General features: G+C 38.4%; 2 protein-coding genes across 2 annotated transcripts; both read right to left on the minus strand.

The window, feature by feature from the left end:
- Nucleotides 1-22: 22 nt before the first annotated feature.
- Nucleotides 23-9,681, minus strand: LOC140951795 (uncharacterized). Its single transcript, XM_073401143.1, has 11 exons — nt 9,582-9,681; nt 7,003-7,229; nt 5,866-6,132; nt 5,304-5,364; nt 4,789-4,928; nt 3,793-3,957; nt 2,600-2,686; nt 2,242-2,309; nt 1,834-2,160; nt 1,052-1,124; nt 23-460 (listed from the first exon to the last, which is right to left on the minus strand). The coding sequence occupies exons 1-11, from the start codon at nt 9,670-9,672 to the stop codon at nt 23-25; spliced, it is 1,944 nt and encodes a 647-aa protein (XP_073257244.1). The 5' UTR covers nt 9,673-9,681.
- Nucleotides 9,682-22,912: 13,231 nt separating this feature from the next.
- Nucleotides 22,913-24,469, minus strand: LOC140951912 (serine/threonine-protein kinase mos-like). The gene has a single exon (XM_073401286.1). The coding sequence runs from the start codon at nt 24,210-24,212 to the stop codon at nt 23,205-23,207; it is 1,008 nt and encodes a 335-aa protein (XP_073257387.1). The 5' UTR covers nt 24,213-24,469; the 3' UTR covers nt 22,913-23,204.
- Between the last annotated feature and the right edge of the window lie 1,561 nt (nt 24,470-26,030).

The raw sequence follows: 26,030 nt of genomic DNA on the forward strand, positions 1-26,030 counted from the left end.
AAATAATCTTGTTATAAAAGAATCACCTAAAGAAATTGGTAAGCTGCCTTTGTCCTTGAAGTAATGCAATCTTTTTTCTTTTAGTGTGCAATTTCCCTGTAGCTTTGGTTTTAGTGTTCTTTCTTCCAGTTGTGTCTCTATCAAGGAGCATTCGTTTGGCTGCTGGTGATTTGGACATTTCTTTTCCATCACAACCCTGGTCAGTGTGATTACCAGCAGGTAAGTTTTCTTTGTCATTCATGGATTCCGTTAGTGTTCTTTTCTTGATACGACACTTTGGTGTACCTTCAACACAGTGTTCATTTACACTGCCTTTAAAGGATAAGATAATATCATTTTTAACTGCTTCCATCATCATTTGGTCTCTCTTGATGTCTGGACTTAATCCAATCTTGATACTGACGGCAGGTTTAGCCCAGCTCATGTCTCCACACACTTTTCTGTAGCTCTCAAAAGGTTTCTGTCAATAAAAAACAACATTGCAGCAGTTTGATGTAACTGAACAATTGACAGTAAAACTGTATTAAAATGTCTGCCAGGTGATCAACAGTCATAATCAATCATGGTTAATCTTGTGAAATAACAAAAATGTAACACCAAATATTGCTAAGCTTTTGGTTTTTATAAAAATTTTGACACGACAATTATCCTTCCCAGCACTGATAATGTTTTCCCTCCAGATGTTTACAGCTTACACTGTAATGCGCCTTGACTGACTTTTTGTAGATGAAAGTTTTATAGTTTTAATGCATGTGTTCAATAAGTGTAAATTAATACTTGTAATATTTAAACTGTTCATAGTCCCCTATTTTTTCCGTGTGATTGTTGAGATATAGCATGTCTTACTGTTAATGGTGGCCATCTTGATTTTCAAATTGCTTCCTCCCAAACCGCCCCCACGCCCTAAGTAGTTTTGACACCCATGTAAGATGGCGGCCTGTAACACAAAGCGCTCGATCTTGACGATCTTATGGAAAAATAGAGGACTGTGAACCGTCCATATAATATTATACACTGTTATTTTTACGGAGTGGATAGTTCAATAACTAACCTTAATGGGTTTTGATGGCGGCAAATCCTCGGCTGGTGTAACATCCTCCTCCAGAGACTCAGCATCAGGTGTTCTAACAGAGAAAAATGATGGTGACAAGAAATAATAATGATAAAAAAACTTAACAACAACAACAACAAAGATTCTCTACTGGCCACTAATCAAAAGTCTGAACTGGCCAGGTAGACTGGTCACTTTGGAAATGAAATTACTATTTAGGAATAGTGTAGACTGGTTTAGCTTGATACTTTTTGGTTCACTAGAATTCTATTCATGAATGAACTGGTCTGGCTGTAATGGTTAAACATCTTAAGGTCAGGACTATCAATAAGATCTTGGGCCTAGGGATTTCCCCTGGCTAACCACCGGATACTTAGCACAGCAGAACCAAAAGAACTTCCTGTAGTTGTTCAATTCCTTACTTACTAAAATAATTATTGCATATACCTGGCAGGGGGAAATCTTAGAGACTGCTCTGTTTAGTTAATTGGTAAAATAATATTTTACACTAAACAATGGCTGTATTAATGACTATGGGTGCAAAATTTGAGAAGAAGATGTGATTTTTGAATTTCAAGAAAATTTCCTGAACAGTACTGTAACACTTGACTTCTGCTGACCAGCATAGAAACAAATGTTACCTAGGGATATGATTATTGCATGGTAAGTAATAAAATAAAAATATTTTATTATATGAAGCACACAAATTTGCCCTAGGCCTTTAATATACACTGTAGTTGATAGATCTAGTACACTTCTGGTAGTTTTAGTACACAATGTACCTGAACTGAGTGAGTAATGATCTCACTTTAGACTTTCCATGGGTTGTTTCTGGTGTCATCAGTGCACAACTCACGTTGCTTGTTTGGTAATCTTGCATGCATGTGTCCTTCACTTGTTGGTCCAAGATGCTCTGAATCAAGAAGTAGACATTCATTCCTGCCATTGTTGATTTTACTTTATCACTGTTATAGGTTTCACTGCTTAGTTGTTCCACCTTTTGTTGGAGGCTTTCCACTGTTCTAGTCAGGCATTCACTTGTGAAGACTTTCTCTTTGGATTTTGAGATGCTGACTCTCAGTATGTTCAATATCCTTAGCACAGCAGCTCTGAAAATTATTGACAAATTTTGACTTGTCAGTTAGAAAACTGCTTATCCAATGAATAAGTGAAGCAGTTACTTATCTTACTTTGCATCAGCTGTTTCTTCACAGATATTTTGCAGCTTCTGGAAGAAGGTCACAAATTCTCCTAGGCCCTGGAGAGGCGAACAGTCATGTAAATGAAATGTCATGGATGAGAGGGCAAGAATTTTAATCAGTGCTGTGCTTTGGCAGCACCTGGTGGCCTCTAGTGCTTTAATTTGCTCACAGGCGACTTGAAAATCTTGGTTTGGCATAAAATTATACATCATATGATGAGCACCCTGGATTTCACACTCAGTTCAGAACACTTGGCTCCCTTGTTTTTTTTCATAAAGCACAGCCTTGTTATTGTTTCTACTTTACATTTTACATTATCCCTAAGCTTGAATGTCAGCCTCTTTACCTTAGTTAAAGAAAGAAGTGGGTTGTCATCACCAGGTGCATAACTCTTTCCACCCAGTCGTATCCTCAGTATAAATGATACAGCTGTCTGTTAGCAGTAAAAAATGATCACCTTAGCACAAGTGTAGAAAGCACAAAAACTGTAGCACAACTCACCCTTTTTATCAAAATAGCTGGCAACAACAGTAGATTGAAGTATCTGTCTTACTTTCGTTTTTGGTTCTTGGCCACACACAAGATCAAACAAAGAAAAGGATGGGGGAGGGGTGAGGAGGAGAGAGAGAAAAACTGCCATCTCCCCTTACCCCTTCTCCCATCATTTTCTGGCTTGACCTCAGTTTAACTTCTGCATGGCTGTATCACTTAATTTAAAAAAGAAAAAAACTGCCAGCTAGGCAGTCTAGTGAAGCTTCTTCCTTTCGGAGTGAACAGTAAGTGCAGTCACACAAAAGGTAGGAAAGTGACCTTGCGGGTCTCTTCAAATGTTTCTAGCTGGCAACATTGATCCCTCCTTCCATGAACACCCCTTCTCCTAGCTACTGGCATACATCCTTACACACCTTTTTGTTTGTGATAGGCAAGAAACTTATACTTAATATTTTAAAAAGCACTTAATTTGTTATAATTGCAAATTAGGGGAGTGTGTTTGATGGGGAGGGGTAATAAGTGTCAGGGGTGGGGTAGTAAGAGGTAGTGGTAAAACCACAGGGTCTGGAGGAGTTTCATGTGAATAAATGAATTACTTATTTAAAGTCTCACCTTGAAAAATGTCTATACCTGTTGCTTAGCACGATTAATTAGCCCAATAGGATCTTTATAAATCTCCTGTAAACGATTTCTTCGCTTCTTATCTGACCCAGATCGACTTTTGAAAATCAATAACCACAAGCCATATCCTCGCTGGCGCACGGCACGTCGTCCGAAGGGTGACCGAAGGCCGTCGCCCGACCGAGGCATGAAGTGCCGAGCGAGTAAAAGAAAGGACAAGCTTTCCGTATTTTATACTGAAAGCCGATCTTGCGAGCCCTCAGTCTCTTGGTTTGCGGTCTATAGAATGTGTAACGAAACTGTAACGCGATCAAAATAACCCATTTTTTCAGAGGTTTTTGACCGGTTTTGATGTTCTAACAACAAACACATCTCCTCTGGACCCTGTGGTAAAACTTGAAATGTTTGTAGTTAATAATGACACACCTGAAACATAGGCATGTTTTTGTCCCTTGCTACTTTTCCTAGTGCTGTGAATTGCTGGTGAGCCAGGCCTCTATGAGGAATGTTGATAGCCTGGGAGAGAGCTAGTTCATCTCTGGTATTTACCAGAAGCCTCAGGTAACTCAATAAGACTTGAAGTAACTGATCCTGTAGGGTAAAATACTTTTTTTTTTTCAAAATCAAAGGACTAGCCAACATTGGTTTTGTTGGTTACAAAAATAAAAAAGTGCATTTAATTGTCTGTGTACTATGATTAATTAAATAAATGACAAAATTATTTTGCTTGGAACTCAATGTCTCTAATAATAACATCTACTCAATGTCAGAATAATATTATCATCCTAGGAAGAGAATTTGGGGAACCAGCTTCTTAGTATAGATTAAAAACTCATTATCATAGTTTCGACTTAAACATTCAGGGCTTTAAAGGCATGTACATGTACAAAATTTTATTAATGACACTCCCTAAAGAAGGCTTGCAGTGACAATAATACCGTAATTAATTTACAAGATAGTACGCCAAATGATAGAAAATCTACAAAATTACAAAGATACAATGGTTTATGTAAAAACAGTCAGAAAGCTTAAAAATAGTAGCTAGAATAATACAGCAGTAGCAAAATAGTTGCTAGAATTATATCAGTAATTTATTGCTGGTAAAGTCGCTAGAATTATAGCAGAGCTTCACAAGTGGAGCCCCATATCCAAGAAATTTTTGCTCCAAGTGTACTAACTGAGGAATTTTGCAGCCACAAAAAGTCAAATCAGAAATGAAATTGTGCAACTAGTTGCAGCAACAAAATTCTGTTGCAAACTCAGACAAAGATTAGCACAACAATTCTCCAGTACACACAAAGCAATTTGTCACTGAAAGTGTGGCTGCAGTATGTCACCTAGAGTGTTCTGACTTTTTTGAGGCTTGGACTTTTAGGCAAAATGGGAATCAGAAATCTACACTGTGATACATTTTTGTATTACCTTGGCCACTTCTTCAGAAGGTAGAGTTTGGTTGGGTAGCGTACTTTTTGAAGGCTTAGGTGAATGGTGTGTCTGTGGCTCTTGGGGACATCCATGTAAAAATGAATCTACTGTCTTCTCATTGAGTGAATACTGGCCATCTTTATTCAATCAACCCATGACAAACAATAAAAAAGGTAAAAATAAATTAGGAAATTGAAGAATAATTTTGATCTGTTATGCTGTTTTGTCTCTGACTAACCAAATTGACCAAACTTTCCACTGTCTACACGTACATGTAAAATGATGAAAAGCAAGTCATTTCAATTGCTGAGAGTACCACTGTTCAAAGAGTTAATAATATTATTTGTCAAATCGCAATGCAAGAGTTATAATAAATACATCAGTTTGATGGTACTGTCAATGGTACTATCAAATGAATGTAAAACTCTTGAAGTTTGACATCCATACTCAAATGTTACTACATGTTAAACTTCACAGCTGAGTAACAATATTTACTATTATGGCTTCCATACCTTTTCCATCTGTAAAGCACACCATAGTTTTGTTTCCTGAAATCAGGTGAAGGATTTGCTCCTAACAACAGATTGCAATAATATAATATGTTTATACTGACTTCGCGTGAAGTCAAGATGGCTGGATTAATTGGCCAAGTTATTTTTTTGCATTTACATGGCCCAAGACAAAGTTGACTAAGGTTAAATAATTAAAATTTGCAGTTAAAAAAATCAGGGCAATATACAGCCATCTTGGCTGAATAACAAGCTTGGTACATACATGTAAAAGATATATTTAGTGGTCAAGATAATTTCATTGTATTATTTTCTTGTGGTACCAAAGCAAGAAATCCTACTTGGCTAGGCAATCAGAACATAGATCTATGTATCATTTCTTTCATCTTGCCTTCTTGTGGAACCAGCCATAAAATAAACCACAGTTACAAAGAAATGCTACAGGAACAATTATGTATTTATCATGTGTAAGGAAATTACATAATGTGATAGATGGATACAATGTAGTAACTAACCTGTTACTAAAAATGTGAATTCATTTATTTGAAATGACACTTTATCTCACCTCAAGTTGTGTTTTGGGATTGCCAACAGCAACAAACTGATAAGAGGTTTGAAATTTGTCTTTCACATCCCTGTCAACAATAAATGTTGTTTTTACCCTCTGAAGAATATCAGCAAAATCCACAGCATTGCAGTGTGATAAAAATTTATTGTATGCAGCTACCAGCTTTGGGGATTCATTGTTGTCATCCATAGTTATCTTGTTTTTCATGATACTCTTGTGTGCTTCAAAAACATCTTGTAGCTTCACACTAAACTCTCCTTTTTCCTTTTTTGAATCAAGCAAATGACTAATAAATAAATAGTAATAATAAGATAAAAAATATAATTATTATAATATTTACCAATGACAGTTTTTAAATCAAAATACATGTTGAAAAGAATTGCAGCAGAATTCAACAATTTAGTCATTTAACTCATATGGTGCTGTGTTGACAAATTCTTCTATTTGCCACTTTAAGACTTCCCAAAATTTCCCATAATACACCTTGTTTACCCCCCCCCCCCCCCCCATAAAAAAATTACTTAACAGTTGTTTTCAGTTGCTCCTGGGTATTACAATCATCCCTTTGAAAACATTGCTGGTCATTTTTGGGGCTCAACAAGGTGTATTAAGGGAAATTTGTGAAAGTGGTGAATGCATGAATCAAAATATTTTAAGTGTAAAATAGAGTTAACTAATTAGAGTTTATTGCAGCCTTCATTTACCATACTCAGTTTTGTGGGCTACAACAGCCACATTGTATTTAGCATGTGATAAAGGACATTGCATGACTCTGTTCTTATGCAAGAGTGGCCTGTTTATTTAGATATTCACAAGAACTAACCTTGGGTTTACAGTTTCTGATAACAACGCTTTATTGTTGCTGTAAGTGATACTAAGTTATACCCTATAGCCATCATACCACTTGAGTGCATCTTTGTTTTTTAGGTTCGCATGTTCACACTGTATTTTACTCTGTAGCTCCAAGAGACTAACAAAATAATATTAGCACATACAGCAAATAAAAAGTAACTGTAAACCACTTGTTGCTATCCTTTTTTTTTGCCGCATTTTTTGACTTACTGTTAACTATCAATTAATAATCTTGCTGCTCTGACAATGAGCCTGTACAAACTACTGTGAAGTAACTCTTACCTCTTTGTTTAATTTTGCCATGACCAGCTGAAGAGCAACCAGCTGCTCTTTGAGATCAAAGATGGAATCACAGAATGGCCTCTTGCTACCATATTCCCTGTAAAGGCTTATTAGAAATTCCACAGGGCTTTGCAATCTTGATTGTGAAAGGGCATTACAAGTAAGCTTACTTTGAAATGCTGAACAATGGAACCCAAAAGCCAGATATCTCATGGTCCTGCTATCATCTGTAAAAAGATATCATTTTTAAAATAGCCTGTGTATAATCGCCCCCTCTCCTCGAGAACAAATCTGGAAAGGGGCCGCCGTACAAAGGCAATTTTTAAATAGGCCCCGTTAGATCTATGTATTGAATTGGGCTTTTGCATTAAATACCCGTACCCACCCCACCCGTGGTTGAGGAACCATGTTATTCTTGAGGAGTGAGTTAAATAAACAAATAAATAAATTGGTTTATTGCTACCTTTTGCAGTGAGAACTGAATTACAGGTAGGGTCAGAAATAACAGGAATCTAAGGTGATAAATAATACAAAATAAGTATGTAAGGCGCTTAGGAATCTAAATAGGTGGCATATTTGCACGTTACAAACTGTGCAAAACGGTCGGTGTTGGTTTGTTTGGTTACAATGTTGGTATTCCTTCTAAGATTGTATGGGGATTCCCTAGGCTGGGACCTACTTAAAATAAGCGCATACAAAGGGTTGCCAGGAGAAATTTTTGAAATAAACCTTATACATGCACTTTCTCTGCGCTCTTGTAAGTTATAAAAATTGAGGATTTCTTTAGGTGAAGTAAGAAAATATGGAATTCTTTGGGGGTGGCACATTAATTTTCACGAAATTCTTCAGGGGTAGGAACTATATTTTTCCATGGTAAACCCATATTTTTTGGAAGTCTTCAGCCCTGGGTGAATGCAATAATCATTTAATCTTCGGGGCTGGGTTGTTCAAAGCTGGGTTAAGATAACCTGTGAAATTTGAAATCAGATCATTGTCAAAATAGCTCTTCCCACTCTCATTTAAATTGTATTTAGTGAAAAAGGGGTCAGCAGGCAACACATGACTTTCACTTCCTGCCCTGCACGCACATGGTTTCCTATCCGAGTATAACTACACAGAGGATTTTACTGGAGAAACAAGCCGATTGGCTCATCTCAGTGTCCAGGACAGGAAAAAATTGTAGAGGGTTGTAAAGGCTTGTTCTCGATTTTATGCATGTATTTCTTCACTGCTTATCAAGCCAATTATCCAAGGCAAAAAATGCTAATAGTGGCAGCTGGTCGCAGCTGGAATTGACTAATGTATTACTGCATGGTTGGCTCTATCAACCCTGGCTCCAGAGGTCTGTTCTCAAAATACCTAGGATGAAATAAACTGTGCTTCAGGAATTAGATAAAAAAAAATAACCTCTGGAACCCACGGTAGGCTCCACCACTTGTGGCCGCCATGTTTTTGCAGAATTTTTCAAGTGTTGTACTTCGGTTCACACATGCGCAGTTCATGAGATTTACCCTTTAAAAAGCAAACTCATTTTGATAATTTTCCTTTATTGTTTGATGATTGGATGCTCTAAAAAGAATAGAGAAAATTAGACAAGAAAATGCTTTTGAACTAAAGAAAGAGAAACCCGGATTAAAACTGAGTAACCCAGGATTAGCAAAAATCGGCCTTCAAACAACTGGACCCAGGGGTAAGAAGAAAAGGTAGGTCCTCAACCAGGGGTGGTGGGTGGGGGGGGGGGGGGCAGATATTAAATGCCATTGCCCATTTTGCTAGAGGTGGGGTTAAGTTTGAGTTTATCATTAAGTAAGTATAAACTATTCAGAAATGCGCCTGGTCGGTGCCTGGTCTCGCAGAAGAGACAGCCAGGTTCCCATTCGCCACCAGTACTGTTAATGTAGGAGAAAAAAGGGTTAAGTAGCTGGCAGCAAAGGTCATCACAGTCTTTACTGACGGCAAACATGCCCGTTAAGTTGACTCGAGTTCAACTTCGCAGGCATCCATGCTGGCGAAGAAGACTTGTTTCTTGCTACCGGCGACTACCCTGGCTCCAGATGTCAGTTCTCAAAATACCTAATATGAAATAAACCTTCGCGCCTTGTTGACGCGGCTTCGCCGCTAACCATCAGTGTCTATAAGGGAAAAATTTTCTGGACCCAGGGTAGCCGGCGAAATAACCTTATGACGGAACAGTATGCCAAGCAGTAACGGCGGCTATGTCGCGGGTAGGTCGGCAGAATATGAAAACCAGGCTTTTATAATGAAGTACGACGATCTGGGAGCGGTACGCTAGGGTTGATATTGTGAAAACTGGAGTGTCTCTCACGTTCATTTAGTAAAATATAGACCGAAATTCAAGCGTTATACACTAAAACTTAACCATTTAAACTTAAAAGTTGTGATGAGCTTAAACGGAAACTTCAGTTGTAAGGACAAGTGCGCTGTCTGAAGTATTCCGAGTTTCAAGCTACACTGTAGGGCTTGGTGTCATTTTAGACTCTCCTTCTCTAGTGTGGTATCTCTCTGCGATTTAACTAGTTAAGGAAAGTAGTACCCCAATCTGAAGGTACCTGACTTACTTTTCCACCCACCATGACTCCTAAACAAGCTTAAAACGTCAGATAATTTGTCCAGTGTTTCTTCAGCTAGCCAGTAAACATGATCCGCCATGATGCTTTCTTGTTCTATTTGTGAGGTTCGAATTCACGCAACTCGTGCAAAACTAGCTAACAAGCCAATCATATCACTCGTCCAAAACGAGGCTAAGCATGAAGTTTAAAATATGGCGGCGACCATTCGACTTATTCACCTAGCAGGTAATTCAGAAAATTGCAGCTTTGATATAAAACATTTTGTACAATAATTTTTATTTTCGGAACTTATTTTTGTAGGTGATATTTCAAGTGTGGATTTTAGGAGAGTTACAGCGTAAAGTAAGTCAATAACTCAAGGTAAACTCTCTTCGCCCTAGCTAATTTAAAAGCCCTTACCTGTTAACGTCGGTTGCCTCTAAGCGTGTACACGTGAAGAAAAAACATGTTCTCATTGGGTGCAAACATGCATGACATGTTTTGCCGCCAAACATTCCAATTTGGAGTAGGCGGCTGTCGTCGACTTGGTTTGTTTTCGCTCAACAAAATATTCTTTGCAATGCTAGAATTTTTAGACGTTAAGAATATTAAATTTCTGGAGGCAAGTGTGCTGTTTCTGAGCGAGAAATATGCCTGGAAGTTGAGAAAAATGAAATATCAGCGGAACCAGTGGCGGATCCAGGGTAGGGGCTCAGGGGGCCTCATTCCTTTATGAGGTTCTCGAAATGTGGATTTGTGATTTGGGCAACAATTTTAAGCCCAGGTGGGGTGGGCTGGATAACAGATGCTGCTTTGGGTTGAGTCACAGGCTGACACATCTCAGAGATGCCAACCTTTGGAGATCTAAAATCTGGAGACTCTATCTCTTGCACTACAACCCCTCCCCCAAATGTCAACAAACCCCCACCTTCCCACACCCCACCTCACAAATCGATCCAGCCCCCAAATTATGACAGTCATGGGAATTGCTTAGGGCATTATATTAAGTCTTACATGATTTACATACCATCAAAATGTGCATTCATTATTGTAATGATGGAATAGTCTTTGCAAAAAATATCTGAAAAACTGTACTATTTTGGGAAAAAATGAGCTAAATTTCAAACTAAAGCACAGAAATACTCAAAAGTCGATTTTATCCAAGAGATTGGGTGACCCATATGGGACAGCAGGATATCCGTGCTGTATCCAGGAGACTCCCGGAAAATGACATCTTTGGTTCAATGCCGAAGCCATGGATAAAAAAAAAATAACTGTTTTTTTTTATAGACTTTGTTCTTGGTCCATCGTAGTTTGATCAAAAATAAAACACAAACAGCGGTGATAAACATTCTCTCTGAGTTTTTGCATTTTTATAAACTTGACATTTCGTATGCTATTTAACATGTATTTTCAAAAGTGATCTTAAGTGACCGTTAAAGAAAATGACAAGACTATATATTCAAAAATTACCGGGGTTCTGGAAAAATTCATTACAGTAATGAATAAAAAAGGCAACAGCTAATAAAGATTCAGCTTTTTACTGGTGATGTCAACATTTAAAGCTGGCGTAAGGTCTTGTATAAACAGTGTTTCTTTTATCTTACAATGATAATCTGTTTTGCCAGATTCTAAGATTTCAAAGTGATCCCATTTAATGTTATGTCCGGTGGCAGAGATATAGTCAGCAAAAGCGGAAGAGTGATCAATTTTCATTAGGGACTTGAAGTGTTCAGTCTTCCTATCATTGAGCAGTTGCTTAGTTTTCACGCCACTTTCCACCAGCAAGGTACATTGCTTAATGTATCATGATCAGGGTATATTTGATTTTAGTCAAGGCCATGTGACCAAGAATCAACCAATGGCAGTCCAGCACTGAGAGCATCAAAATCAAAAATGAACTGGTAAACTTTGATAAGTGATTATTGCTTTTGTATTTGCTGTATGTACAATTTTTAAAAATGTTGTGCCCTTACATACAGCCTGTGATCATTTGAAAGCTAGTAACTTGTCAGCGGATACCTTCAAAAAAATACTCGACCTCGATGGTGAGCCCGCGATATGGTCAGGTGATACTGGTCAGCGGATATCCTGTTTTGACAGCTTTCAATTGATCACAACATGGATGTGTAAAATCAGGTTGCACCTAGGCTTCCAAACTAGTTAGAAAGTGTGAGATTAAGGTATCAGCAACCCTTAAAATTGCCATTTTTCCATATTTGAGGTTTCAATGTTTTCAAATAGATATGCTTGAGAGCTTTCTTTAAAAAAAAAAATCGGAAGAAAATATTATTTCTGTCGAAAGATATCGGGGGTAAAAGATTTTTTCTCGTTAATTATCTTAATTGATCGTTGACAAGATCTGTCATACCCGTGTCATAAACTGGACGAGTCTGTATCTTGTCGATTTTGCAAGGGAAGAGTGCAAGTCATGGAAAATGTAGCGACTAAGCATGGACTTGGTTCTACGTGGAGAATCCAGTGCGAGAATGAAAGCTGTCCGTCGCACAAGACAAATTCTGTTTTTAATTCGTCCGAGAAGAGCAGAGCGTTTGAAATAAACCGGGTCTCAGTTCTTGGCCTTCGAGCAATCGGTGGTGGACATTCGGCGGCTTCAAAGTTTTTTAGTTTCCTTGACCTGGCGCCGATCAACAAAAACGCCTGGGCAGATCATACAAAAAAGATCGAAGGAGAGGCAAAACTTTTGCTCGAGAAAGAATTAAACCGTGCTTCTCGTGGTGTAAAAGAGTGGAAGTTTTCCTGTTACATGTTACCTGTCAAAGTCCTATTGTTAGAGAAAATTGATCCCTCTCTGATATCAATCAGAATAAACATTTAGGTGTTATAATCTCATTCCAGGTAGGATGCCGCCAAAAATGTATTTTCTATTTTATCTCCGAACGCAAATTTTGCCGATCGACTCGTACGTTTTGAACTCCAAGTCGGCAGCCTTTCAATCAATTTGGCTAAAATTTGGCCAGAGTGATGCCATATATCTCTTCTACAAAACCGTGTCCACGAATTTTAATACTCCTTTTCATTTTAAAGCTAGAGCTTTTTTTCCACAGGGAGTGTTGACTAATTGCCTTCCCCAACTTCATTTGCTAATAAAAGAAAAACAAACGCACTTGTCAAAAATCTGAGACACGGTTTTTTAGTGGAACGTGTTGAGAAGCGAATGCGGTGTTAATTGTTTTCTTCCGTTTATTTCCGGCGGGAGTGGAACATGATTTATAGAGAAGTGTACTTTTACACAAAGCGTTCCAATTTCGAAACACATTTAAGTAAATCGTTTTTGTTAGTTCAAATCCATAATCTGGAATTATTAAGCTGTTAAAAAATATATGGTTTATAGGGGTTTTTATAAAAACAACTAACGCTACAGCGATCCGCTCGCAGACGGTCCTGAAGGGTGGCGGATACCTTAAACATTGGTGGTCCTGTGGTGCGGACGAACGGTCGTTCGGGCGGTCGGTGTACGGTCGGTCGGTGTACGGTCACGTGATTACCAAATTTTCTGGGATGGGTAGTTTTACTTAGCTATGGGGCTCCGCCCACGCGCGCGCGTGGAGCTCCGCTATTATTGCCTAACATGCAGTTACTGCCGTGTGACTTCAGCCGATAAACATCACAAATTAAATTACTACCTGTTTCTTCTTCTCGCCCAACAACTGGAAAACTGAACGCCAAAGGAAACAAGACCTGATAACAGTAAAAAGAACATAAACTTTTAATGCTTTCAGCGAGTTAACAATGGAGTTTAAAAGCCCCTAGCCTGTTCCAGGCTCCGAGATAGTCGGGTCCGCTGAATTGAGAAAAGGCAAACACGAAAATAAAACGGGAGGAAACTGGGAAACTTTACCTTTTCCTTTTTCCCGCTTAGCGCTGAAAAGTATAAGCGCTATATAAATATTTTATTATTTATTTATTTATTTTTATTATTCCCGTCCCGCCAACTTTTCGCGTGCCTTTTTCTTTCGCGTCTTCCCCCACTATCTGAGAGCCTGGAACAGGCTAAAAAGCCCCAGAATAAATTGCTTCTTGTAGTGTGGACACGGGAACATGACCAGCTGATGTCTGATAGTTTTAGAAGCGCATGAAAACTACAGTTCAGTAATATTCAAATCATGTTATAGAAAACAGCCTTTAAAAAGCCGTTTTTTATGTCAAAATCCTGCTTTTTACAACTACAAAGTTGTAAAAAACCCTGCTTTTTACAGAAATATATATATTTTTTATGCTGGTTTATTTTTAAAGTATTATTAAAATTTCGCAAATTTGAGCCTCAATATTCTTACAAAATATATTCTTCTACAAAAACAAGTGTATCAAAACAGACACGTTTTTGGTTATTTTTCTTACAATGTTTTTCTATTTTCGGAAAAATCCTGTTATTGCAATAATGGACGTTCTTTCCAGTTCGTTTTTTTTTTCTAGATGTTTTCAGGCAAATTTGGGCTGAGACATCTCCTAACTGTTCCAACGCATACAATGAAAAAAGTGAAACGTGTTTGTGATTGACCTATTCGGTTTTTTAATTTATGGCGTGATCTGTAAACATTGATATTCTAAATCTCCAAAAACATGAGCATGCGTGTCAGCAGATTTACTACAGTAAAAATAACGAGGCCGACCTCCAATAAAGACAACTAAAGCACCTATGGATTTTTTTCAAGATTGTATTTATAAAGAATTTGTATCAAAATTCATAGTTGGTGTTGTTGACCTGTTTTAAACCACTCGAGAGAGCTATTAAAATCTTAATGCGCTATAAATAACAGTATCTTTACCCGGCGAAATTAATTTTTTACCGCATTTTCTGGATAATTGTGCCACTGAAAATGTACCATGCGATATCTACGTATTTTAACAGTCTTTTTAAACACACCTAAGGATTTCCAGGGTGGCTTTTAAAGGGGTTGGCCAATTTGAAATCCACTGTGAAATATCAGAGAGTATTACAGGTGATCAATCCGTGAGCTAGGCTAAAATTAGAATTTAACATTGGAATAATCTGACAAACATGTTCTCGCTTGCAATTTAGCTATTCATGGAGTCATTTCTTAGAACTACAGGAAGCTCGTTTTATTTAAGATGTTGTTATATTGATAACATTCTTTCCGAGACTTTAAATAATAAATAAAGCGTACGAGCTATTCGGCTTAGTTCCGCTATGATCTTTTCGCGGTAGTCCATGCCTTAAAATGATTTATACACTTACTAAATTTGGGCTCTTTGTCTCTTACTAGAAAAAACTGCTACTCTTCGTTAATGTCGGGGAAGAATATTGCTGGAACCTTTTTGCAAAAACTGAGTTTAAGCCGGTGGGTTCAAGTGCAACTTAACAGTAAATTAAAAGCAAAGCCGGCAGTCAAGTCGGTTTCGTGTAAAAATGACCGAACAGCGCAAGCTTTTTGAACTTCAGTAATGCATTAATGCAATCAAAAACTATTACAGAGAAGGAATGCTTCATTGCAGATCCCCCGGGGGGGGGGGGGGGGGATCACAATGCAACTTTTACTGAGACTCATCGCGAGATTTGTTTACTTTAATATTAACTGCCAGTGCCTTCTTTGAAACTAAAATTGTTACTAGCGGATCGCATTTGAGGATCGACGTGGTTGAGGTTTACTGAGAAAATGACATGTAAGGACCAGGAGTAGATTTTCTAAAATCCTTTATGAAGGTCGCTTCGCTTGCTCTTTTTTCGCTCGGGTAAGACCTAGGTCGACTTGTACCAAGTCTAGACCAGGAGGGAAAAACTGGTTAGCACGATCTTCTAAACACAGTTTTTCAGTACGTTATTATTATAGCTGTTTTTTGCAAATACTCCTGATCACTCGATTGTCATTTATGCCTGCAGCACAGCAGCTGTAGACGGTTATAATTCTTCTTACTTAGATATATTAGTGAATATCCGGCATTAATCAATCTTTACTATGCTGAAGCAATATACCTGGAATGTCACCAATTCAGGTTGTTTATAGAATCACTTAAGAGTTCTGTTAAACTGTCGCTGTATTGATTGACATTTGAAGTATATGGACACTTGCTGTTAATAGTGACTTCAGGGGTTTTTAAGTTTATTAGTTTTTGCACGCAGCATTTTCTCTGGCCTGTCTGTGATTATAAACTACTGCAGTTTCGCGACTTTTAATTTAAAATCATCTTATCAATCGTTACTATTTTTTAAGAGTGCATTCCTTTGTGATCAACAAATTTGGACAAATTTCAGAAAAGTAACGATCCAAAACTGGCAACAAAGATGATGTCGACTGTACGTTCGGAAAATTTGACAACACTCATGAAGTAATTCAATAGAAAAATGGGCACACTTCAAAATGTCACTCTCAGACCACATATAGAAAAAAAAGGCTCAGTGGCTAAATTTCTGGATGAGCATAATAAATTGATCCGTCTCCAGAGTTAAAATTTTGAACATTTACATATAACTTCGTAAATTGAGAATGATATCATGCGGTTATATAGTATAACCTTGAAATGAAGTCAACTAGAACACGCTGCGGACAGCGTATACACGATGGTCTCTTGCTAAGTGAACTATCTATTAACTTCGCAGAATCTATATTCAGTAAATTCACAAAGTTTGTTTTGAACCACTTGAATCTTGATATTAAAACTTGGCGGTTAATGATAAGTTAGCTTCTGGTAAGAACGTTTCTTTGTTCGTTTTGTGATCGTTAGAGTGAATTGCTCTTTTGAGCGTCTTCGATACTGTAAACTTTTTGTGCTGCAAATAATTTTGGTAATTTTAGTTTTTTCATTCTCTCTCTCTCTCTCTGAAGATGTCTAGATCGCTATTGCTATTATCCACTTTCAGTTCCGTTGGTTCGTACGCATGCAAAGAAATGCGTTTAGAAACAGAGGAATGTTTTCCCAACGATATTGAGCACTGCCTTTAAAAAAAACTCCTTGGCGAGACAGTCGTCTACCACTAAGCTCTCTATTTTATTGTTCCAGACCCACACGTAATGTCGACACACTGTACACTCGTTGCTGTTAGAAAAATTATATATATTGCACTTTTTAGGTGGGGTTGATCACTTAAAGTCACTAACGTTAAAAATTCGAATTTGCTATAAATTAACTTTCCACGCAGAGGTTTTATCTAACTATAATTCGGTCTCTCCTAATAGAGCTTTAAATCTGTTCTGGTTAGAATCTTACAACAGTTTTCTGTGCGGATCGTTAAAACTAAGTTTTGTCAGCTTCTCATATAAATTCCGTTTTCAGTTATTTGTGAGATGTCCGGGAAGATTTTTGGGCGCGCGCGAGAGAAGTCACTTTTCCTCGGCCCATTCCTTTTCCCCCGGCCGCCAACAAGTGCAGTGAGCCTGCTCGTAGGCTAGTTTCTAGTTGTCTTAAGCTACAGAAGCTACTCACAGAGGCCCCCCCCAACAGGGTGCATGTGCATGTCAACCCAGCTTAGTGATTCAAATCGCAATTGCAAATCTTGAGCTTTATCGCCTTTTGATTACAAGCATAGAAAGAATTCGACAACTAAGTTCAGCTACTCGTTTTGAGCTATCGCCATCTCAAAAGTCGACGCGCCTCTTTTCTTAGTATAGTTACGGCTCAATACCGAAAAGGCTAATTTTTTGAAATGCTGAAGTCAGAACACAAGTCCCTTCGAAAAACACATTGTTGACATTTTTATCTTCTCCCTCCCCCCAAACACTTGTTGTGGCTCTATGATTGAGATGGAAATTAACAGATATCCTCCCGTATAATACCCTTTTGTAAACTGTTGAAAAAAGCACTCATCAAATTTTTCCGTCTCTCCATTTTCGCCCTTTTCTCTTTCCCAGTTTTTCAACGTGGTGTGTCGAGAGAAGGCTGACTTGTCATAAAATTCGTGGAAGACAAATTGTTATTTGAAAGTGTTGGCATTTGAGGAGAAGGGTAGCGATCCTGATCGCAGAATAGGAGAGGGGGAAACCGAAATACCCAACCCAGTCAAAATGTTTTACAACCGAAGGCGGTATAACGAGGATAGAAGGAAGCAAAGGCCTAGATTTTTTATTATTATTATTTACTACTTCTAAATCTAAGTGTTAAGAACTAAAGGTGGGGAACATTCCAATGAAAGCAGCAAAAAATTCCGGGCGCTGGCTCATTTCGGACTGGGTTTAGTACCCGGGGAGAAGCCTCTTGGAGAGAGGGAGAAACGCAACAACCCATGGCCCATATTGGTCGAGGGACGGGGGCGAGGGCTCTTACCGCTACGTCACCCTTAATCCGCATAAACTGACTGAAGGTATGTTTTCTTTAAAGGAAAGTCAAGTTTTTTCCTAACTAGTTTCCAGTTTACAGCCTTGTTTACTATGTGAATACGACTGAGGCTATTTCCTCTCATCGGCGCGAAAACCATATCGGACAGGGCCTGCTTCACCTAAGAACGGTGATTACGGTGCGCTTTCTGTAAGGGAGCGAAACTGCGCCGCTCTCTAAAAAGGAGAGTCACGTATCCGGTAGGTGTTCATACTATATCGGATAGCTTTTCATGACAGCACGAAACGCTGTCCAGTATCAGTAGTGTGACTGAGCATAGCCTGAGATACAAGTTGGTTCAAGTTATTATAGGCAATAAGTTCTCAACACATGCACCCACAGTTGTTGAAAACCGTCTTTTAAACTTTTTTCCGTGTCAAAAAGAAAGACCTTGGACCATGGAAACCACATAAGGTATTGACATGTAATGTCCCACACTATATAATGTAGTAGAGCCTGAAAAAAAGTCGTCATTTATTCCTGCATAAAGATAGACGATGAATAGGCCACTTCCGAGTTCCAAAAACCCTCACTTTCAAAATGAGGCCAAGTGCACAACCTTTCATGTGAAAATGAGTTTTATTTGCTCATGAGAATGAAAAATCATTTTTCCATATCAAAGGCTGAGCACTTAAACTGGTTTTGATACAGAGGCCCGGGAGAACTCGGAAATGGCCCATTTTTTGGTTACCAACAATTGTGCACATTACAAACCTTCTATCTAACAAGTCCGTTAAGTTCTGGTAATAGACTAATAAAAACAAAACTTTTGTTCCTGTTAACACGAAAAAATGGCGCTTCCAAAGACACGGCAAGTTTTCCGACAAAATGCTCGACAAAAAGGAAAATAAACTTCGATCGCTTCGAGAGTCAATCCTTCGTAAATTTCAACTCCGTCTTAGCAACCCAGAAGTCAGATCGGCCTCATTCGGCTAGTCTCCGCTGACATACCGAAGATTTTTTCGGACTATCCGGTCGACTGTATATTGTCGTACAGCGACCGCTTCACCATACAAAGCGTAAAGGAGATGGATTGATATTTATTTGGTAAACAGAAAAGGTCTCAAAGACTCCGTACAAAACCCGCAACGATTCTTTTTATCTTGGTGAACGACATTATGTAACTCCGTACGACATTGCATCAAGAAAGTCGATCATTCTCCAACAGCTTTTTGTAAGATTTGTCGCTTCTTTGAAATTTTTGTTAGACATAATCTTTTAGAGAAGAGGTTAAAGTTTTCATTGGAAAAGACTTTGGTGTTACTTCTCTATCATGCGTAAACTCTTCAAGCTTAAAGATAAAGTATACGACATTATATACTAATACCTTACTAACACAAGATAAAAAGGTTTTCATCCTCTCTTGACCAGCATTATGAATACAGTGTCCACCTAATTGACCATCAATTTGTGAATGAGAGAATAGAGGTTGTGAATAGAGCAGTCAAGTCTCCTTCTTCCTGTTGGTAACTAGTGGATGATTTCTTAATGGCCAGCGAAGAAATGCAAAATTTTTATAATCGCCTATTTTCATTATTGCCATGTATTTCACCTGAAAGAAGAAATATTTTCTTCAGACAATCCTGGTAGGATATGATGCGGTACAGTATAGACACCGACCTAATAGCTTTGCCACAGCAACAAAGACAAACCACTTTGTAAACGTAATCGTGAACTTTAATTCCCCGTGAGAATTAACAGACTTCTGTAAAGAAGCAACGGCAGAGTCAGAGAAGCATATGGCAATCTTCTAAAGCCGCTAACGACCTTCGCATGGCAACGACCATATGTCTCTTTGTAGTCACTTCTTAGTGCATCTTGCGATGCTCGGAAACGTTTTACATGGTAGTTCGTTCCAGCCGTTTTTGTACATTTTCATTTGGGGTCAAATTCTTGAAGTTGTCACAAAACAATGTCCCGCGTGCTTTAGAAATACATCTATTTTTGTTAAGCCTGCACGGCAGCTGCCATGCAAGCGGTAGTTATTGTAAATGTGTAAAATTTTACACATAAATAAAAGCGGCGCGCGCCTCATTTGCTGTTACTTCGCGAACTGGATCAATACAACTAATTTTAACCTATAAAGAAGACAAAAGCCGAGGCTTTTTCCTTGATCTTTTACTACGGGAAGTGAAAGTAATTGCAAAAAATTATGCTCTGCGAATTCTTTGTGTGCACCAGCGACAGAGAGATTCTACGCTCTTGATTTCTAATTGGAAGTTGAATGTAAAATTTGATCGCACGCAAGTCGTTTTTCCTTCGCTAAAAGAATGTCTAACCCTGGTATCTTTTATCAGAACCTTGGAATTTTGGTGTATTTTTTTTTTACTTATATCTTTTCCAGTACTGCAAGATATGTTGTTGCCTTCCAAGTAAGACGTCTGCAATGCTGCTTGACCTTCAACTAAACTCTGCTTGTGTTTCGTGTCGTTACTTGGTAACGTGCTCGATATTTTCTGAAATTCTTTTCTCTTTATGCCATTTTCTTCTTTTCATAATCTTTTGTGCCCTTTTACACCATCTGTTGCTCTTAGCTCTAGCATAATTCATTTTCAATGTCATCGCGTCGCTGCGTCTTTGCATTTACTTTATCTCGTTCTGCGCTCCAGTGGTTTTTACTTCAAATTCACCTGCTCTCGATCCGAACTGTTGTTAATAAGCTCACTTTCTTTTGGTGGCAAAACTTCTCCGTTAAAGTATTATTATTTATACTTGAGGTAGGAGTTGTTTATAGAAGAGAAACAATGCAAGAGTACGGAAGCTTTCAGGCCGTAATAAGAAAGCATCATTGAACACCGGTAGTTTTCTTGATTCTAGTATTTGAAGACTGTTCGCAAATCACGATCTCTTTTGACAGCTAAGCTCAAAGTTTAAACTCATTTCCTTCTATCATCGAAAGCTTGATTAACATTTTCTCCGTTTCAATTTAGCTCTTTTGAAAAAGACAAATTCAACAATTTAAACACCGCATGTCACTTTCTACTAAAAATACTTGTAGTTTTTACTTGGTTTTTAAAAAATTTCCTAAGCGTATATACTCACAAACCGAAGAACACTTTTTGAATTTATTTTACAGCACTCAGTAATTATCTCGTTTTTCTTCCAGTAGTAAATTATCTTTTCTCAGAATTACAAACCTTGCGGAAATATCTATTGGTTGTTCCCGAGAGAAGCTGTTTGGCTGACAATCTCATTTGATCAAATTTCACACTTCCCCTAAGCAACGTCTTAAATTAGCAGCTAAACTAGAGACGCCTTGTTGCTTAGCGACAGCGTATTTTCTGTACGTTGGAAACAAAAGAAATTTCAGGACTCTATTAAATCTCCCACTCTTAATAAAGGTTAAAGAAAAAAGATTACAAAAAAAATTCAAATTTCGTTTTGCGAAATCCTGAAAAGTAAACAGTACCTTGTAAAAGCTCTGCCAGAGAGATTTTTTTTCCATAGGATTTATTCAGAAGATTAAAAAGGTTGAGTGGTGATTAATCACGCCCTGATAACATGATGTAAAATAGAAAGAGTCCATCAAGAAACTGACTTGTCTTTATTTACTTTTCTTGTTTTCGGAAAACCTTTTTCAAACAGCCTCAAGGAAAATTAAGTTCAATGTTTGCTTTAGAACGATGTTTCCCTTGTATCTTCCGGGTGTAATAAGGAAGTTCGATTTCTTTCAGGGCGAAAAAATTGATGAATTTTCACCCTCCATTGGGACGAAACTATTGCCAGAGTAATCTGCTCAAAATCAGCACGCCTTAACTTGGATTGAGCGCGTTTATGATCACAATACGTTTGATTTTGAAAGTTCAGCTGTTTGCACGTTTTCTGCATAGATAATGGCGGTGTAATACCTGCAAACGCAGCAGGCATGGATGTTTTTGAATGGCTTCCCGTTGATCCAGTTTATTGGTTGACTGTTTGACTTAATACAATTAATGATGCTGCTTGTGTAGAAGCGATTTGCAGACCTTCGAACACTCGTCGATCCAACTGCGTCCGGCCTTCAAAGTCGGAACACGATTACCGTGAATGTAGCCACGGTGTCTAGTGTTCCTTAGTCCTTGCGCAGGGACAGCTCCAATTACACACCATTTATCCAGTGTTGCTTCCGCGATTGCTAATCTAAATAAAGTATAATGGCTCGCTCACTGCGGCTTTCGTTAAAAGTCGTAGATTGTTTCGTTGGATTTTTAGATTTTTATGGCTTTGCAAATGACTAGCTCGCGCTGTGGCACGCGTCGGCTATTAAGAAAATTGACTTCATTGTTTCGGTGACCAATCAGCGTTGAAACCCATTCAAAAGATCAATGCGTTCCACGCCTCCAACAGGTGATACTATAACAATAAAAAATTGGTGCTTGACTATACTGGGTATCTCTGCACGGTGCTTGCAAAAGGCATTATTGATTCTAATGAACAACTACAGCTGGTCACCTACAAAGGGTTTTTTTGTGCATGGAATGCAAATTTATTTTCTTCTTTGTCAATGGTTCCTCTTACCTGCGCGCGCGATTTCGCGGGTTTCACGCGCGATTTTTTTTATGTTTCGCTCATTTGTAAGCCCTTATTTTGCAGAAAACTTTACTTTACTTCTAATGACCGTACTCTTTCAAATATTTGCAGTGCTAAAAAAATTTGCTAGCGTCGATCCTTTTGCAACCGTCACAAGAACGTGGCTCGAACAAAAACGTCTCAGGGGGAAATTAGAAAATAATGGAGCGCGAGCCAAAATAAAAGAAAACCTGGTGCAACCAACTGACGCGTTTTAAAACTCTCTCGAGATTTTAATCTTTTTTAATTTACTGAAGGAAAACCGTTCAACGGCCCAGCGTCCTTTGTTTGCATTTATCGGCGATCTTTTGAAATGGTTTGAAATGTCTAACCACTGATTACAAATGCAGAAAGTGGTATAAAAACCTTCCGACGAGAGCTGAACAAAGGCTACGCTGGAGATATTTCGTGAGCGACTTTGGCGGCTATCATGCAAGCTAAATATCGTGGTCAGGAACTTAACCATGCATGGGGCGGCAGAAAATCAAACACACGAGAAATTAATTTGCAAAACACTGCATTCTTTTATTGTAAATTCATAAAATATTATCTTCCAGGCAGGAACGTTTTTGATATCAAAACGTTTTACAGTATAAGTCCATCTATTTCGTACAAAAAAGAAAATTAAATCTCTCTGTCTTAAAAAAATGTTCTCCCGCGACATCTTTTGTAGCCATACGGCGTATTTATATCCTCTTGTCACTTTTAAGAAAAGCGTAAAAATTTGCATTGGAAAACATGTCCATCCTGGCTGTCCATTCAAACAACACTGCTGTTTAAATTGGCTCACGGTTAGTATAGTCTAGCCTTGTCAAGGCACACCTGAGTATCACACATAAGCAAAGGTGAAATAGCATCCGCGACTTTTCTTTTCTCGAAAAGTTCATGGCTGTTGCATTCGCTTTCAGTTCTGAGTTGTTGGAGTGTATTGACAATCTCTGAGGCTACTGGTCTAAATTTGGCCTCAGCTTGCCAACATTGTCTGATTAAATTTACATAATGTTCATCTCCTGTAATGTCTTCCTTTAATTCAGGTCGCAGCTGATAAGCTACAACCCCGAAAATAACTACGTGTTGATTCTCATTGCCATACGGTTGTTCTCGCGTAAGCATTTGCCACAAACAGATCCCATACGAATAAATGTCCGCTTTTGTACTCGGGCTTTCTCCCTTTAAAAGTTCCGGTGCCCTGTAAGCATATGTTCCCGTCAGGTTTGACTTTGTCGGGCTCGCGGGTATATCATTTTCGTTCACCGCCCGGCAGCACCCAAAATCTGCCAATTTACAATGATCTTCAGCCGTAACTAAGACATTTCCTGGTTTTAAGTCTAGATGCGCTATGCCTTGCTGGTGAGCAAACTGCAGAGCTGTAGCAATGTCTAAAGAGAATTTCACTCGTCGATTTCTGTCCAGCTCCTCAAAAGGATCATTTATAACGTTCTGCAAGTTTCTCTCGCCTGCGAACTCCATAATAATACAGCGAGTTTCGCCCCATAACGTGAGCACCGCAAGTGAACGAACAATGTTCGGATGGTTGAAATGAAGAATCGAACCTTCAGCCTCGAAACTTTCCTGTGCGGCTCTTTCGTTCTTTGTTCCTTGATGGAGCTTTTTAACGGCCAACCGCTCGCCTCTGTAGCTCGCCTCATAAACGGATCCAAAACCTCCACTTCCTAATAATCTGCCTATTTGGAGCTCATTTGCCTTGAACTTTTTGTTATGTATCGTGTTGTAAACCATGTCCCTTATGCGCTTGTTGCAATTGTCGCACCGTGTTCTCTCAATATCTTGCAGGACCATAATACTGTAACTCCGGATCGAAAGTAAAACACAACTCAACACCCGTTTATCTTGGAGCTGAAATCTGTGTGTTGGTGAGGTTAGCTATTTGACTGATGACTGATTGTTGCTCTAGCCGGTTTGAACCGCAGGAGAGTACTAGATAAAATTATTGAATGTGTACCCCTTTTGTCGTAGCGTCGCCTGCACGAGCCGCATTGGAACTGAAACAAATGCTTTTCTAAGAGACTACTAATAAGGCCACGCGCGAGGCTTTTCTCAGGTGTGATATTGTGAGGGTTAACCCTCAGTAATTAGTCTCTCGACCAATCAGAAACCTACGTTAAGTCAAGCATAACCAATGAGCAGCCATCACGCCGCGAAGCCCCACGAGGTTCATTCATTCACATTATTTTGTAAACATGAACGTCAGCCATGCCTCGAATACTCCAGGGTACTTAAGTCACTGAAATGGTATTTCTCAACTCCTCAGCTGTACTTATTTATTTTTCATTCCTTTTTCTTTTCCTTACAATTTGCAATTCATGCGCACGAGATGTCAGAGACGCACTTGAATTTCACCGGCTGTTGCACTGACTGGGTTTGCGTGGTTACTCGTAAAATTTGCATAGCAATTGTTGTAATCGAGCGTAAAGGAATATTGACACTAATCCAGCTCGTTCAGCCAACTACACTTGTGGCTCACGAAAATTAGCGCTTGAAAAAATTCACTGTGGGAGGACTTCATTTCTTTCCTTCAAACGATTAAAACTCCGAAGAATGCGAGCTTATAATTGCAATAGTGTAATAAGTGTTATTTTTTGCGAAGTTAACTTCCACTTTTTTTTTCCGATCGTTGCATGACAACCTATTTTACATTTAAACCGCAGATGAATGTTAATTGTAGGTTCGCGTGGCAACCATTAAATACGACGTCGCGATTGGCTAAAAATGTTCTTCAGTTATTCTAAAGAAATTTGATTGACAGATATCTGTTAGTAACACTTGTTGGCTTTAAATTCACCGACACCATCGTGCATCCTTATTCTCACTTCAAGAACATAAAATCAAACAAAGGTATCATTTATGATTTTCTCGCACAGCTTGTCAGTTCAATAAACTACAATTTCCTTACCTTCAATTTCCTCGTTGGTAAATCAGGAAAGTAATGTGTTTATTTGAAAATTCTTGGTTGCATGTCATTACCAATCCTTTTTAGTCTGCGTGCGTGCGGCTGATTTTGCGTGCGTGTTGTTGTGTTCATCACCCCTCTTCTAATTTACGTTCTCACGAAAATCTCTGACCCGCAAAAACGCAAATTATGACTTATATTTCATTCACCTCTCGCGTGACATAACATCGCTGTATTTTTAGCCCCCTCAGATATCATTTGTGCGTCGTTTTCAGTCCAAGGTCTAATATCTAAGGTATTTTCGTTGCGCGAGGTCATTGTATGTCTCGTACTTAATATTACCCAAAAAGACTGTGGTGTTCAATTATTTTCCCTCTCAAATTTTTTACGATTTAAAAGCCTGCAAACCACAGTTTGTCACATTTCCCTTTTAATACTAGATTTATTTCAGTACGTTGTGCTTAGCTAGGACTCAAGGCAACTGAAGAGAAACATAATGACATTATTGAAGGAAGAGGACAGATTCTGGCACTATTTTTGGAGAAAAAAATCTTAATATTAAACAATTCTATTAAGGTCTCATTACTAAAAAAAGTTTAAAATGTAAAGTGTATTAAACTTTTATGAGTTGTAATTGTAGTCTCGGACTTAAAAATAGGAAGATATTTTGAAGTTAAAGGCATTTTGATTTTAAATACCTTTTTACC

This window comes from Porites lutea, chromosome 11 (genome assembly GCF_958299795.1).
Source record: "Porites lutea chromosome 11, jaPorLute2.1, whole genome shotgun sequence".
Lineage (NCBI taxonomy): Eukaryota > Metazoa > Cnidaria > Anthozoa > Scleractinia > Poritidae > Porites > Porites lutea.